At 49.4% G+C, this 14,445-nt stretch overlaps 1 protein-coding gene across 1 annotated transcript in view; it reads left to right on the forward strand.

The window, feature by feature from the left end:
- Window positions 1-14,445, forward strand: part of LOC141975424 (complement C3-like) — an 87,402-nt gene that overhangs the window by 43,230 nt on the left and 29,727 nt on the right. Inside the window, 2 exon segments of the mRNA XM_074935791.1 lie at window positions 6,159-6,244; window positions 6,426-6,565. Of these exon segments, the coding sequence (XP_074791892.1) occupies window positions 6,159-6,244; window positions 6,426-6,565 (226 nt within the window).

The following is a 14,445-nucleotide window of genomic DNA, read 5'->3' on the forward strand; positions in this document are numbered from 1 at the left end:
TGGGATTTTCACCCTTTGAACTTGTTTATGGCCATGAAGATAAAGGGCCATTACAGTTGGTGAAGCAGCAATGGGAGGGGGTTACAGCTTCTCCAGGAACGAACATTTTGGACTTTGTAACCAACCTGCAAAACACCCTCAAAAACTTTCTAGCCCTTGCTCGAGAAAACCTACAGGGTACTCAACAAGAGCAAAAGGCCTGGTATGATGAACATGCCAGAGAGCGTTCCTTCAGAGGAGGTGACCAAGTCATGGTCCTGAAAGCGCTCCAGGCCAATAAGATGGAAATGTTGTGGGAGGGGCCATTTATGGACCAAGAGTGCCTGGGAGCTGTTAATTACCTCATGGCATTCCCAAAATCTAAAGTATACCATATTAATTCTCTAAAGCCCTTTTATTCCTGAGAAATCAAGATTCTCCAGTTTACAGCCCAGGAGAGAGATGACGCTGAGTGGCCTGAAGGAGTCCACTATGAAGGAAAAAGCAATGGTGGCGTAGAAGAGGTGAGCCTTTTCATAACCCCTGGGCATAATCAGCGACAGCAAATCCAGCAGCTGTGCACCAACTTCACGCCAATATTTTCAGCCACCCTGGGACAGAGAGAACAGGCGTACCACTCCATTGACACAGGTGATGCTCACCCATTAGAGCCCAACCCTACGGTTGGCTCCTCAAGCCAAAACTGCAGTAGAAAGGGAGATCAAGGACATGTTACAGATGGGTGTAATCTGCCCCTCTGAGAGTCCATGGGCATCTCCACTGGATCTGGTTTCCAAACCAGACAGGGAAATCCACTTTTGCCTGGACTACTATAAGCTAAATGCTGTAACTTGCCCAGAAAACTATCCAATGCCAGGCACAGATGAGATATTGGAGAAACTGGGATGTGCCCAGTTCATCCCCACCTTAGACTGGGGTACTGACAAGTGCCGCTAGATGACCCAGCAAAGAAAATGTCAGCTTTCATCACCCATGTAGGTCTGTATGAATTTAATGTAATCCCTTTTGGACTGCAAAATGCATCCACCACCTTCCAGAGACTGGTAGATAACCTTCTGGCTGGATTTGGGGAATTTGCAGTCGCCTACCTTGATGATGTGGCTATATTCTCAGATTCATGGGCAGAACACCTGGAACACCTTCAAGCTGTCTTCCAGCGCACAAGGGAATCCGGATTAACAGTTAAGGCCAAGAAATGTCAAATAGGCCTAAACAGGGTTACCTACCTTGGACACTAGGTGGGTCAAGGAACTATCAACCTCCTAGAGGCTAAAGTAAATGCTATCCAAAATTGGCCTGTCCCTAAGTCAAAGAAGGAGGTCCAATCCTTCTTGGGCTTGGCCGGGTAATATCGACGGTTTGTACCACACTACAGCCAAATTGCCACCCCACTAACACACCTAACCAGGAAAAAACCACCAAATGCAGTTCAATGGACTGAAAAGTGTCAGGAAGCCTTTAATCAGTTTAAGGTGGCCCTTACGTCTGACCCTGTACTAAGGGCCCCAGGCTTCGACCAACCTTTTGTCATAACCACAGATGTGTCCGAGCATGGTGTAGGAGCAGTTTTAATGCAGGAAGGACCAGATCAACAATTCCATCCTGTTGTGTTCCTCAGCAAAAAACTTTCTGAGAAGGACAGCTACTGGTCAGTCTCAGAAAAAGAATGTTACACCATTGTGTATGCTCTGGAGAAGCTAAACCCATACATTTGGGGACAGCATTTTCACCTGCAGACTGACCATGCTGCACTGAAGTGGCTTCACACAGTCAAAGAAACTAACAAAAACTTCTTCGGTGGAGTTTAGCTCTTCAAGACTTTGATTTTGAAATACAACTCATTTCAGGAGCCTCTAACGCAGTGGCTGATGCACTGTCCTGGGAAGGTTTCCCAGAATCAGACGGGTGAAAATTTCCCTGTATTCTAAGTCACTGTAGTCCTTGAAATGTGAAAAATACTATTTAGATCTTCATGTAATTATTAGTAAAATTAGAGGTGCATGTATCTGTCATAAACATACAGCTAAGGGTAGCATAAAATCCTTCCTGGGTAGCTGTACTGACTCTTTACCTGTAAGGGGTAAGAAGCTCAAATAACCTAGTTGGCACCTGACCAAACGGGCCAATGAGCAAAGAAGATACTTTCAAATCGGGGGAAGGGGGATGTTTTGTTTGTGCTCTCTTTGTTTGTTCCCTCTCGGGACGAAGAGAGAGACCAAGCAGGTAAAGCAACTCCTAAAAAGATCCTGAAATGATACATCTAAAATTACAGAAATTGTAAGTAATAGCAAGGAAATGCGTTAGATTATCTTTTGTTTTTAGCTTGTGAATTTTCCCTATGCTAAGAGGGAGGTTTATTCCTGCTTTTGTACCTTTGAAGTTGAGCCTAGAGGGGAATCCTCTGTGGTTTAAATCTTTTTATTACCTTATAAAAAGTACTTTCCATCCTGATTTTTGCAGGTGTGATTCTTTTACCTTTTTTTAAAATAAAATTCTTCTTTTAAGAACCTGATTGATTTTCAGTGTCCTAAAAACCAAGGGGTTTGGTCTGTGCTCACATTATAACCAATTGCTGAGGATATTATTCTCAATCCTTCCCAGGAAAGGGAGTGAAGAGGCTTGGGGGAATATTTTAGGGAAATAGGGACTCCAAGTGGTCCTTTTCCTGAATTTTTGTCTAAATCACTTGGTGGTGGCAGCAATACCATCCAAGGACAAGGAAAGGATTTGTGCCTTGGGGAAGTTTTTAACCTAAGCTTGTAGAAATAAGCTTAGGGGGTCTTTCATTTGGGTCCCCTCATCTGTACCCCAGAGTTCAGAGTGGGGAGGGAACCCTGACAGTATCTTATTAACTCTGTTTCCTAGACCTCCAGGAAGAAATCCCAGCCGGTGTGGACCCGACCTGAACCAGGCTGGCCAGCACTCTCTGTGATTTGGGGGCCTGTAATAAATGAAAGGCGGGGGGTAGCTCCCTTTTATGGACACCCAGCCAGCCAGTTAGCTATAAACTCTCTCTCTTAGTAGCTGTTCTCTACTTGCTTTACCTGTAAAGGGTTAAAAAGTCCATAGGTAAAAGGAAGGGAGTCAGCACCTGACCAAAAGAGCCAATGGGAAGGCTAGAACTTTTTAAAATTGGGAAAAAACTTCCCCTTTGTCTGTCTGTGTTGTTCTCCCAGAGAGCAGAGACAGGGCTGGAACTATGCTGTAAGAGCTTGAGCCAGGTATGAAAAATCACTAAATCATACCTAGAAACTACTCATTTGGAACCCCAGATATGTAAGTAGATCAGGAAATGTCTAGGGAAACGCAATTAGGTTTATCTCTTTTATTTCTTTATGGCTTGTGGACTCCTCTGTGCTTACCCCAGGTGCTTTTGTTTTGTTTGTAACCTTTAAGCTGGACCTCAAGAAAGCTAAGGGAGTAGCTATAATTTTTTGTATTTGCTCTTAATTTTTGTATTTGCTCTTTTAAAATCTAGCAATAGCTTGAGCTTTTAGATGTCTTTTTTTTTCTTTATTTATTTTAAATAAAGTTTACCTTTTTTAAGAACAGGATTGGAGTGTTGTGTCTTAAGAGGTGTGTTCACATGTTATTTAATTAGCTGGTGGCAACAGCTGATTTCCTTTGTTTTCTTTGTCAGCTCTCCCCCGGAGGGGTGTGTGTGAAAGGGCTTAAGGGTACCCCATAGAAAGGAATTCCCAAGTGCGCCTTCCTGGATTCTCAAAGGGGTTTTTGCACTTGGGTGGTGGCAGCATCTACCCATCCAAGGTCAGAGAAAAGCTGTAACCTTGGGAGTTTAATACAAGCCTGGAGTGGCCAGTGCTAATTTTTAGAATCCTTGCAGGCCCCCACCCTCTGCCCTCGAAGTGCCAGAGTGGGGACTCAGCCTTGACAGGATAGCTGAAGCTTTTTTTTTTAAAAGGTAAATGAGGCGCTGGGCCAGGCCCCTCTCCACTGGAATGGAATATAATTCCCCTGCTTGGAATTAGACCTGGACACTAGAATTAGTATCCCTACCCTTGAGACCTTTAAAACAGGTTGTGTCCTGTGGCTGGTGCAGAACTTGGACCACTGAGTTCCTCCCCAGAGAGGGCTCTATATTTCAGTGGGTGGGTGAAGAAGGCTTTACCCTGGACCTCAGTCCTAAGATAGGAGGATCTACACCAGGGATCTCAAACTCAAATCACCACAAAAGCCACATGAGGATGAGTACATTGACCTGAGGGCCGCATCACTGAAACCTTTTCATACAACGATACAAAAGTATAGTCAAAAATAAAAAAATGAAGAGTAATATCGTATGCTATTAAAAGTCAATGTATTAACTTTTTAAAAACTGTAATGCGAAAAGTCAGTGCTAATTTTGACAGTCGTTTCATTTTTGGCCACTTAGCTGGCAGCATTTTGCATCAACCAGAGCATCAATATTAGCTTTGATATCCTGAGACGAAACCAATCTCAGTGTTGCTTGGAAATGTTCATCAGTGAACCTTGACCTTAACACAGCTTTGTTAATCTCCATGGAGGAGAAAAACTTTTCACATATATATGTACTTCCAAACGTTGCCATTACCCTTGCGAAAGCAGAGGGAGCTGTCTTGGGGTCTGATGGGCTAAAAGCCATTGGCCATGAGCATGCGTTGAACCTCACAGAAGGCAGCTGGCAGCACCTTTCAGCCTCAGGTCACAGCAAGGGGCTGGGACGCAAGTTTTGAATCCCCCTCCTTTGGGTCATCTCTCTGTTAGAACTTCCTTTGTGCGGAGCTGAGATGCCTGCTTCTCCCACTGAGAGCAGTGGGATCTCAGGGTGCTTAGCACCTTTCAGAGCAGGCTCTGATAGCACGAGCATTGCAACAAAGCCCTGAAGCCAAGGGGAATGACAGGTATGATTCAAATCACGCCACAGATGCCCAAATAAACAACCCCCTATCCCAGACTGCTCCAAGTTAATCCCCCCTCTGCGTCTTCCTGTGCATCCTGGCTCCTGTGTATCTCTGCTAGACTGTAAGCTGTTGGAGGTCTTACCAAGCACACTAATGAAAAGAGGGGTGTTACCATAGCCACTAGAGGTATCTAGCTGCACAGAAAGCAGAGGGGCAGGGAAGCATGTGGCTTGGAAAGCCCTCCCACCCCAGTTTGTAAATCGTACTTGTTTCCAGGGGAGGAGCGAGGAGTTGGGCCTGTTTTCAAATGTGAAAACTCTGTGATGCGCTGAGAAACTAGCGAGAAACTGGGCTGGCTGAGAAAAAACACAACCCTCCCCCCATCAGCCCAGCATGGTAATACAGCCTCGGTGGCCCCCATGGATCCCCTGCCCAGCCTGTTGCTCTCCCTCCCTTCTGCTGCTCGCAGCTCTACTTAGCCCTGCTGCAGCCCACATGCATTTCATAGAATCATAGAATATCAGGGTTGGAAGGGACCTCAGGACGTCATCTAGTCCAACCCCCTGCTCAAAGCAGGACCAATCCCCAATCAAATCATCCCAGCCAGGGCTTTGTCAAGCCTGACCTTAAAAACTTCATTTGTGTGTGGCCAGACGGGGGCAGCCACGCGTTGCCCCATGCTCTCACCACTCCACTTGAGCGGCTTGGCATGAGTTGGCAGCCTGGCGCTAGGCAGGCGGAGGAGGAAGCCCCCGGGACTGGGGGGAGGGAGGGAGGAGCCTGGGCTTGTTCTGCCCTCTGGTTTCTTCACTTCTAGCGACACTTCAGTACATGCCCCACCCCTTCCCCGCCCCCATTCCAACCCCTTCCCCAAAGTCCCCGCCCCAACTCCACCGTCTCCCTGCCCCAATCCAACCCCTTCCCCAAATCCCTCCCCATCCTCCTCCCTTCCCCGCCTCCTCCTCTGAGCGCGCTGCGTCCCCACTCCTCCCCACTGCCTCCTGGAAAGCCCTAAGCACCTCCAAACAGCTGTTTGGTGGCGGAAAGCGCTGGGAGGTAGGCAGAGGAGTGGGGACGTGGCATGCTCGGGGGGGGGGACGAGGAGGGGGAGCAGGGAGTGAGGGGCAGAGTGGGGGAGTTGGCACCTATGGTGGGCTGCAGGAAATAAGTCTGTGGGCCGCATGTTTGAGACCCTTGATCTACACCCTTAGCTGGGGAATGTCCATGAATCCTAGCTCCTTCTCTAAAAGACTCTGTCTTTCTCTTTCCATGTAGAATTTCCTCCAGGACGGTGCCTATTTTCCTGAAGGATTCCAGTACCACCTGGGAAGTCCTGGCTGTGAGCCTTTCAGAGACCAAAGGTGAGGAACACTACGAGCTCTCCAAAGAACAGGCAGAAAACCTAATGGGGAAAAGACCCCAGGCCACAATGGGCCTTGGAAACATCACAGTGAGATGGAACAATTGAGGAGACGACAAACACATTTCAGGACTAAAGTATAAGCTCCCCTGTCTCTGATCCTGGGTCTTTCCCCATTGCAGGGCTCTGTGTGGCTGACCCCTATGAGATAAAAGTAATGAAAGGTTTTTTCATCGACCTCCAGCTGCCCTACTCTGTAGTGAGGAATGAGGATGTGGAAATCCGGGCTATTATCTACAACTATTGGGACCAAAACATTAAGGTAAGCTCACTGCCTCATGGGGCTCTGCAATTGACCTGAGGTGTCAAGTCTTTGACAGACAGCCAAACCAACACAAAATTGTGGAAGGCTTGTTCTTCTAGGGCCTGATCCCTTTGGGGCTGGACACCTTTGTTTCCCATTGACCTTGTTGAGTGCTCAGCACCTTTGAGGATCAGGGCTATGGAATCCACCCAGTTAAGACCATAAAAGCGGCCATACTGGGTCAGACCAGTGGTCCATCTAGCCCAGTATCCTGTCTTCTGACAGCAACCAATGCCAGGTGCTGCAGGGGGAATGAACAGAACAAGTAATCATCAAGTGATCCATCCCTTCTTCTTTGAGTGCTTGTTCATATCCACTCCAATTATGTGTGTGCGCGCATCACGTGCACGGACATCAGAAACTTTTCCCCTTAGCAGCTTCCATTGGGATGGCAGAGGAGCCCCCTAGGGTGGCTCCTTATGGCTCTGTATATAGTACCCTGCCTGCCCGACCCCCCGCCTTCAATTCCTTCTTACTGTCCATGGTGGCGTTGGAACGTGGTCTCTCGCTGACAAGTGATCCCTTAGCAATCTAATTTTGACAGTTAGATAATTTGTTGTTAGATAGTTAATAAATTAGTTAGGTACAGCTTAGTTAGAGATGACTGGGATTTAGTTGCATCCATCAGCCTTGGGCTGCGGGGCATGACGCAAGCCCGGGGTTTAAAGCTTATGCTACCTGCCACAAGTCTATGCCCAACAGCGACCCACACGACTCCAACCTTAGGTGTCTGGGGGAGGCACACCAGGCTGAGCCCTGCAAAATTTGCAGGCCTTTAAGGCCCGGACGAAGAAAGAAAGAGACTTTCGTCTTAAGCAGATGCTCATGGAGGCCGCATTACAACCAGTGACCCCAGACCACCTGGTACCGGGCCCGAGCTCCTCAGTGAGAAGTGCCCCGGCATCAGTGCGCAATTCGGCACCGGGCTCGAGAGATCCCTGGTACCATAAATCCCTGGCACTGAGACAAGCTGACCAGCTCTGGCACCTCTCAAGCTCCCCAGCACCGGCCAAGTGCCATAAGAAAGGGGAAAGAGGACGCTCCCCTCAAAGAGTGACCAAGACACTCAGAGAGGCTCCCACAACTCAGAGACAGGACTCTGTTTCCCATCAGGTGCCGGCACTATTGACTCTGGCACCGCAGGCATCATTGAGTCCGGTGCCCAGCGACTTCGGCACAGACCAGTGTCTAGAGGAGGTCTTGGAACCCCCCTCCACACCAGACACATTTGAGGCTGCAAAAGGACCTCATTGAACTGTCGACACCCAATCCCCTCCCATGCAGGGAGAAGCCTCTGGCACCACCCAGACGGGTGCCGTCCAGAGGGAAACCAGCAATGGTGTGCCGCTCGAGGTCACCAATCTGGCATCGCTCACGGCACCGCTCCCATTTGAGCTCGCCACAGTGCCGCTCCCCAGCACCGACAACCCCACGTGAGGTTATGGCACCAGATGAAGAAGCACCCTCGGCGCCCCCACCGAGGACCCGGCACTGCTCCATGTCACCCTCGGTCACTCGGCACCAAAACATGGTATCAGCCACTTCCCCGGCACTGTATGCTCTAAGGCGGTGCAGGTCTCGGGCTAGCTGGTACCGCTCACTATCCCAATCCTCTCAGCACCGGTCCATGGCCCGCACCTCTCGGCACACCACAGTGGCTCAAGGATCATTGACACCACCTTGGTCCTCCCCTTCAGCCTCCTCAGACCCTGAGGCCAACTCAGGCCGCTCTAGTTATAGCAGGCACCAGACCAAGAGCAGTAGAGAGTCCCACACAGCCTGGCAGCTGCAGTGGTTGCCTCCAGAGCAATGGCCCTTTTGGACGCCATGAGCCTATCACCAACAACAGGGCACATTTTCTAGAGCCTCCAGATTGGTGCACTCAATGCGACGCCACTCAAGGTCACCATATAAACACACCTTGAGGGCAAGAGAGGCCACACTCTCTAGACAGACCTCAGACCCCCCAAAGCAGCTGACAGAGACAACTCTGTTGCCTGCACCGCTACTGAGAGGCACAACCCCAAGGCTTTAGGAGGCACAGTCTGCCTCTCAAGAGGTGACAGCCTTGACAGGCCCCAACATGGCCCAGGACTATGGGGGATTACAGGAGGGTCAGGACGATGGCAACCACCCTCAGCTGGTCGATTCGGCTGACTCTGCAGCCAGAACCATATCATCAGGAGTGGTCATGAGGAGTTCAGCCTGGCTACAGGTGTCATGCCTCCCTCCCGAGGTCCAAAACACATTGCAAGACCTCCCTTTCGAAGACTCTGGCCTCTTTTCAGAGCAAACGGACTCCAGGCTGCATAGCCTCGAGGATTCCAGGGCTACAGTGAAATCCCTGGGAATGCATACACCAGCAACCCAGAGGAAGCCCTTCAGGCCTCAATTTCCACAGCAGAGGCCATACTAAACTCACCCCAGACGAGACCCCCACCGCAGGTGAGACAGCATAATAGACGCAGACGGTCGAACAATGCGTCTAACCAAGGCCCAGATAATCCCCAGCCAGGAAACAAGCCAGGGTTTTGATGGCACGCATGAGGACAGCCTACCAATCCAATCCCAGGATCCCTCCTCACAGTTTTTAAACCAGCTATTCCGCTTCTACCACGCGTGGTCCTGTATAACATCTGACCGCTGGGTCCTACACATGGTACAGGTGGGATACTCCCTCAAGTTCCCCTCCTTTCCTCCCTCCCACCCCTCTTCCCTATCCCTCTTCAGGGACCTGTCTCACAAGCAACTCCTTATGCAGGAGGTATGATCGCTCGTCGATATAGGGGCGGTGGAGGAGGTTCCCCAGGAGCTAAGGGGAAAGGGATTTTACTCCTGTTATCCAGCCTGGCAAATCAGAGAGTCTCTGCGTTGGTGGCTGGACCAACCAGGCATCTGTGCAGGAGTCCCCTTCACCACAACCCAACCTTCACTGACATTAGTAACAGATGCGTCAGATCTGGGTTGGGGTGCACACCTAGGGGAACTGAGAACACAGGGTCTGTGGATGCAGGATGAGATACCCCTCCATAACAACCTGAAGGTGCTCAGAGTGGTTTGTCTGGCCTGTCAAACCTTTCATAGAATCATAGAATATTAGGGTTGGAAGAGACCTCAGGAGGTCATCTAGTCCAGTCTACTCAAAGCAGGACCAATACCAAATAAATCATCCCAGCCCGGGCTTTGTCAAGCCGGGTCTTAAAAACCTCTAAGGATGGAGATTCCACCACCTCCCTAGGTAACCCATTCCAGTGCTCCACCACCCTCCTCATGAAATAGTGTTTCCTAATATCCAACCTAAACCTCCCCCACTGCAACTTGAGACCATTGCTTCTTGTTCTGTCATCTGCCACCACTGAGAAGAGCCTAGCTCCATCCTCTTTGGAACCCCCTTTCAGGTAGTTGAAGGCGGCTATCAAATCCCCCCTCACTCTTCTCTTCTGCAGACTAAATAACCCCTGTTCCCTCAGCCTCTCCTCATAAGTCATATGTTCCAGTCCCCTAATCATTTTTGTTGCCCTCCGCTGGACTCTCTTTAATTTGTCCACATCCCTTCTGTAGTGGGGGGACCAAAACTGGACACAATACTCCAGGTGTGGCCTCACCAGTGCCAAATAGAGGGGAATAATCACTTCCCTCGATCTGCTGGAAATGCTCTTACTAATACAGCCCAATATGCCGTTGGCCATCTTGGCAACAAGGGCACACTGCTGACTCATATCCAGCTTCTCATCCACTGTAATCCCCAGATCCTTTTCTGCAGAATGCTGCTTAGCCAGTCAGTCCCCAGGCTGTAGTCGTGCATGGGATTCTTCTGTCCTAAGTGCAGGACTCTGCACTTCTCCTTGTTGAACTTCATCAGATTTCTTTTGGCCCAATCCTCCAATTTGTCTAGGTTACTCTGGACCCTATCCCTACCCTCCAGCATATCTACCTCTCCCCCCCCGCAGCTTAGTGTCATCTGCAAACTTGTTGAGGGTGCAATCCACACCATCCTCCAGATCATTAATAAAGATGTTGAACAAAACTGGCCCCAGGACCAACCCCTGGGGCACTCCGCTTGATACTGCTGCCAATTAGATATCAAGCCGTTAATCACTACCCATTGAGCCCGACAATCTAGCCAGCTTTCTGTCCACTTTATAGTCCATTCATCCAATCCATACTTCTTTAACTTGGTGGCAAGAATACTGTGGGAGACTGTATCAAAAACTTTGCTAAAGTCAAGATATATCACATCCACCACTTTTCCCATATCCACACAGCCAGTTATTTCATCATAGAAGGCAATCAGGTTGGTCAGGCATGCCTTGCCCTTGTTGAATCCATGTTGACTGTTCCTGATCACCTTCCTCTCCTCCAAGTGCTTCAAAATGCATTCCTTGAGGACCTGCTCCATGATTTTGCCGGGGAGTGAAGTGAGGCTGACCGGTCTGTAGTTCCCTGGGTTCTCTTTCTTCCCTTTTTAAAATATGGGCACTATATTTGCCTTTTTCCAAGCATCCGGGACCTCCCCCAATTGCCACATGGACTTGTGCACATCCAGCTTTTCTAAATAGTCCTTAACCTGTTCTTTCACCACTGAGGGCTGCTCACCCCCTCCACATACTGTGTTGCCCAGTGGAGCAGTCTGGAAGCTGACCTTGTCTGTGAAGACCAAGGCAAAAAAAGCATTGAGTACTTCAGCTTTTTCCACATCATGTGTCACTAGGTTGCCTCCCCCATTCTGTAAGAGTCTCAGACTTTCCCTGACCTTCTTCTTGTTGCTAACATACCTGTAGAAACCCTTTTGTTACCCTTCACATCCCTTGCTAGCTGCAACTCCAGTTGTGGCTTGGCCTTCCTGATTACACCTCTGCATGTTCTAGCAATATTTGTATTTGTATATAAGCTCACCGAAGATTTCACTGTTAAACCAAGCTGTTCGCCTACCATATTTGCTATTCTTTCTGCACATCAGGATGGTTTGTTCCTGTGCCCTCAATAAGGCTTCTTTAAAATACAGCCTCCTAGACTCCTTTCCCCCTCATATTAGCCTCCCAGGGGATCCTGCCCATCAGCTCCCTAGGGGAGTCAAAGTCTGCTTTTCTGAAGTCCAGGATACGTATTTTGCTACTCTCCTTTCTTCCTTTTGTGAGTATCCTGAACTCAACTGTCTCATGGTCACTGCTGCCTAGGTTGCCACCCACTTCTACTTCCCCTACCAATTCTTCCCTGTTTGTAAGCAGCAGGTCAAGAGGAGCACGGCCCCTAGTTCGTTCCTCCAGCATTTGTACCAGGAAGTTGTCCCCGACACTCTTCAAAAACTTCCTGGATTGTCTGTGCATTGCTGTATTGCTCTCCCAGCAGATGTCAGGGTGATTTAAGTCCCCCATTAGAACCAAGGTCTGTGATCTGGAAACTTCAGTTAGTTGTCCAAAGAAACTTCTGATCCGGTGGTCTGTAGCACACACCCACCATGACATCACCCTTGTTGCTTTCACGCCACTTTGCAAGGTCACAGCGTGACAGTCCTGACAGACAACACCACCACCATGTTCTACATAAACAAATAGGGCAGAGCTCGCTTCTCACCCCTCTGATGCGAGGCTCTTCTCCTCTGCAACTTCTGTATAGCCCGGTCCATACAGCTGGAAGCATCCTACCTCCCCAGGGTGAGGAACGAGCTGGCAGATCACCTCAACAGGTCCTACCAAGCTCACGAGTGGTCAGTCCGATCAGATGTCCTGCAGTCAGTTTTCCAAAAGTGGGGTTATCCCCAAGTCAATCTATCCGCCATCAAGGACAACAAACAGTGTCCTCGGTTCTGCTCATTTCAAAACCACGGCCCGGGCTCCATCTCTGACGTGTTCTTAATGCAGTGGGGAGAGGGCCTGAAGTATGCCTTCCCTCCAATCCTGCTGATCCACTGGGTCCTGCTCAAGATATGCAGGGACAGAGCGATGGTGATCCTGCTTGCCCTGTCCTGGCCACGTCAGCGCTGGTACACAACACTCCTCAAACTATCAGTAGACGCCCCAATAGCCCTACCCCTCCATCTGGACTTGATCACTCAGGACCAAGGGTGCCTTCTCCACCCAAACCTACAGTCCCTGCACCCCATGGCTTGGAAGCTCCATGGCTAAACTCGATGGTGAGCCAGTGCTCTCAGCCAGTGAGACAAATACTTCTTGGCTGCAGGAATGCTTCCACAAGGTCAATTTACTTAGCCAAGTGGAAAAGGTTCTCCTGCTGGTGTGAACCCAGATGTCTGTTACCGCTCCAGGTATCTATCCTGGTTATTCTGGACTACATGCTTCACTTCAAGCAACAAGGCCTATCACTTCCATCCATCAGAGTACACCTGGTGGCTATCTCAGCTTTCCATCCAGGGAAATCTGGGCACTCGATATTCTCAAATCCCATGATGGTGCGTTTCCTCAAGGGATTGGAGAGGGAATACCCTTACTCTCAACCACCAGTACCAACCTGGAATCTGAACCTCTCCAAGCTCATGAGTCCACTGTTTGAGCCACTGGCCACTTGTTCCCACCTTTACTTTTCATGGCAGGTAGCGTTCTTGGTGGCCATTACATTGGTGAGGAGAGTGTCTTAACTAAAGGCTCTCACCTCCAAACCTCCTTATACGGTGTTTCATAAGGACAAGGTGCAATTTAGACCACACCTTAGATTCCTCCCCAAGGTGGTCTCCCAGTTCCACATGGGACAGGACATTTGTCTGCCTGTGATTTTTCCAAAGCCTCACACGAGCCTGCAGTAGGAGAGCTTGCACACGCTAGATGTTCGAAGAGCCCTAGCGTTCTACGTAGAGCACACAAGGCCTTTTTGCAAATCAACTCAACTGTTCGTAGCCATAGCTGATAGAATGAAGGGCCTTCCAGTATCTTCTCAGCGCATCTCGTCCTGGATCACAGACTGCATTCGCACATGCTATGAGTTGGCTAAGGTCCCAGCTCCTGCAATCACAGCCCATTCGACGAGAGCACAAGTGTCTTTGATCACCTTTCTGGCACGGGTACCCATCCACAAAATCTGCAAAGCAGCTACCTGGTCCTCAGTGCATACGTTTACAGCCCACTATGCCATCAACCAACAGGCCAGAGATGATACAGCGATCAGCAGGGCTGTCCTCCAATCAATCATTCCTTGACTCCTACCCACTTCCAATAGTCAGCTTGGAAGTCACTTCACTGGAATGGACATGAACAAGCACTGGAAGAAGAAAAGACGGTTATTTACCTCTGTTAACTATTGTTCTTCGAGATTTGTTGTTCACGTCCATTACAATACCCGCCCCCCCACCCCTCTGTCGGCGTCAATGGCAAGACGGACCCAAAGAGGGGTCAGGCCGGCAGGGTATTATATACAGTGCCATAAGAGCACCACTCTAGGGGGCTCCTCTGTCGTCCCGATGGGAGCTGTTAAGGGAAAAAGTTTCCGATGTCCGAGCATATGACGTGCCCGCACACCTAATTGTAATAGACGTGAACAACACATCTCGAAGAACAACGGTTACGAGAGGTAAGTAACCATATTCTCTTGCCTATTCCCAGCTTCTGGCAAGATTGTATGATATAGAGGGAGATAAAAAATACCCTTCTGGCTGCCATTCTTCTCTGCCTGGGCCTCAAATCTGTAAGTACCAGGTTCGGGGCTTTCTGCTGACTCGCACTGGTAGCCAGACCAGGTGGGTCTCATTACTTCCACTCAGGAACACCACAGGCTGAGGGCCTCTCTGAGGCAGGACAGGACTAGAGGGGGTCCTGAAGGGCCTCTCAGGAAGTAGGTCAGGATACAGTCCCATGCTTGTAAGTACAGTTCTGTCTGTTATTTATTAA

This window comes from Natator depressus, chromosome 20 (genome assembly GCF_965152275.1).
Source record: "Natator depressus isolate rNatDep1 chromosome 20, rNatDep2.hap1, whole genome shotgun sequence".
In the NCBI taxonomy this organism is placed as follows: domain Eukaryota; kingdom Metazoa; phylum Chordata; order Testudines; family Cheloniidae; genus Natator; species Natator depressus.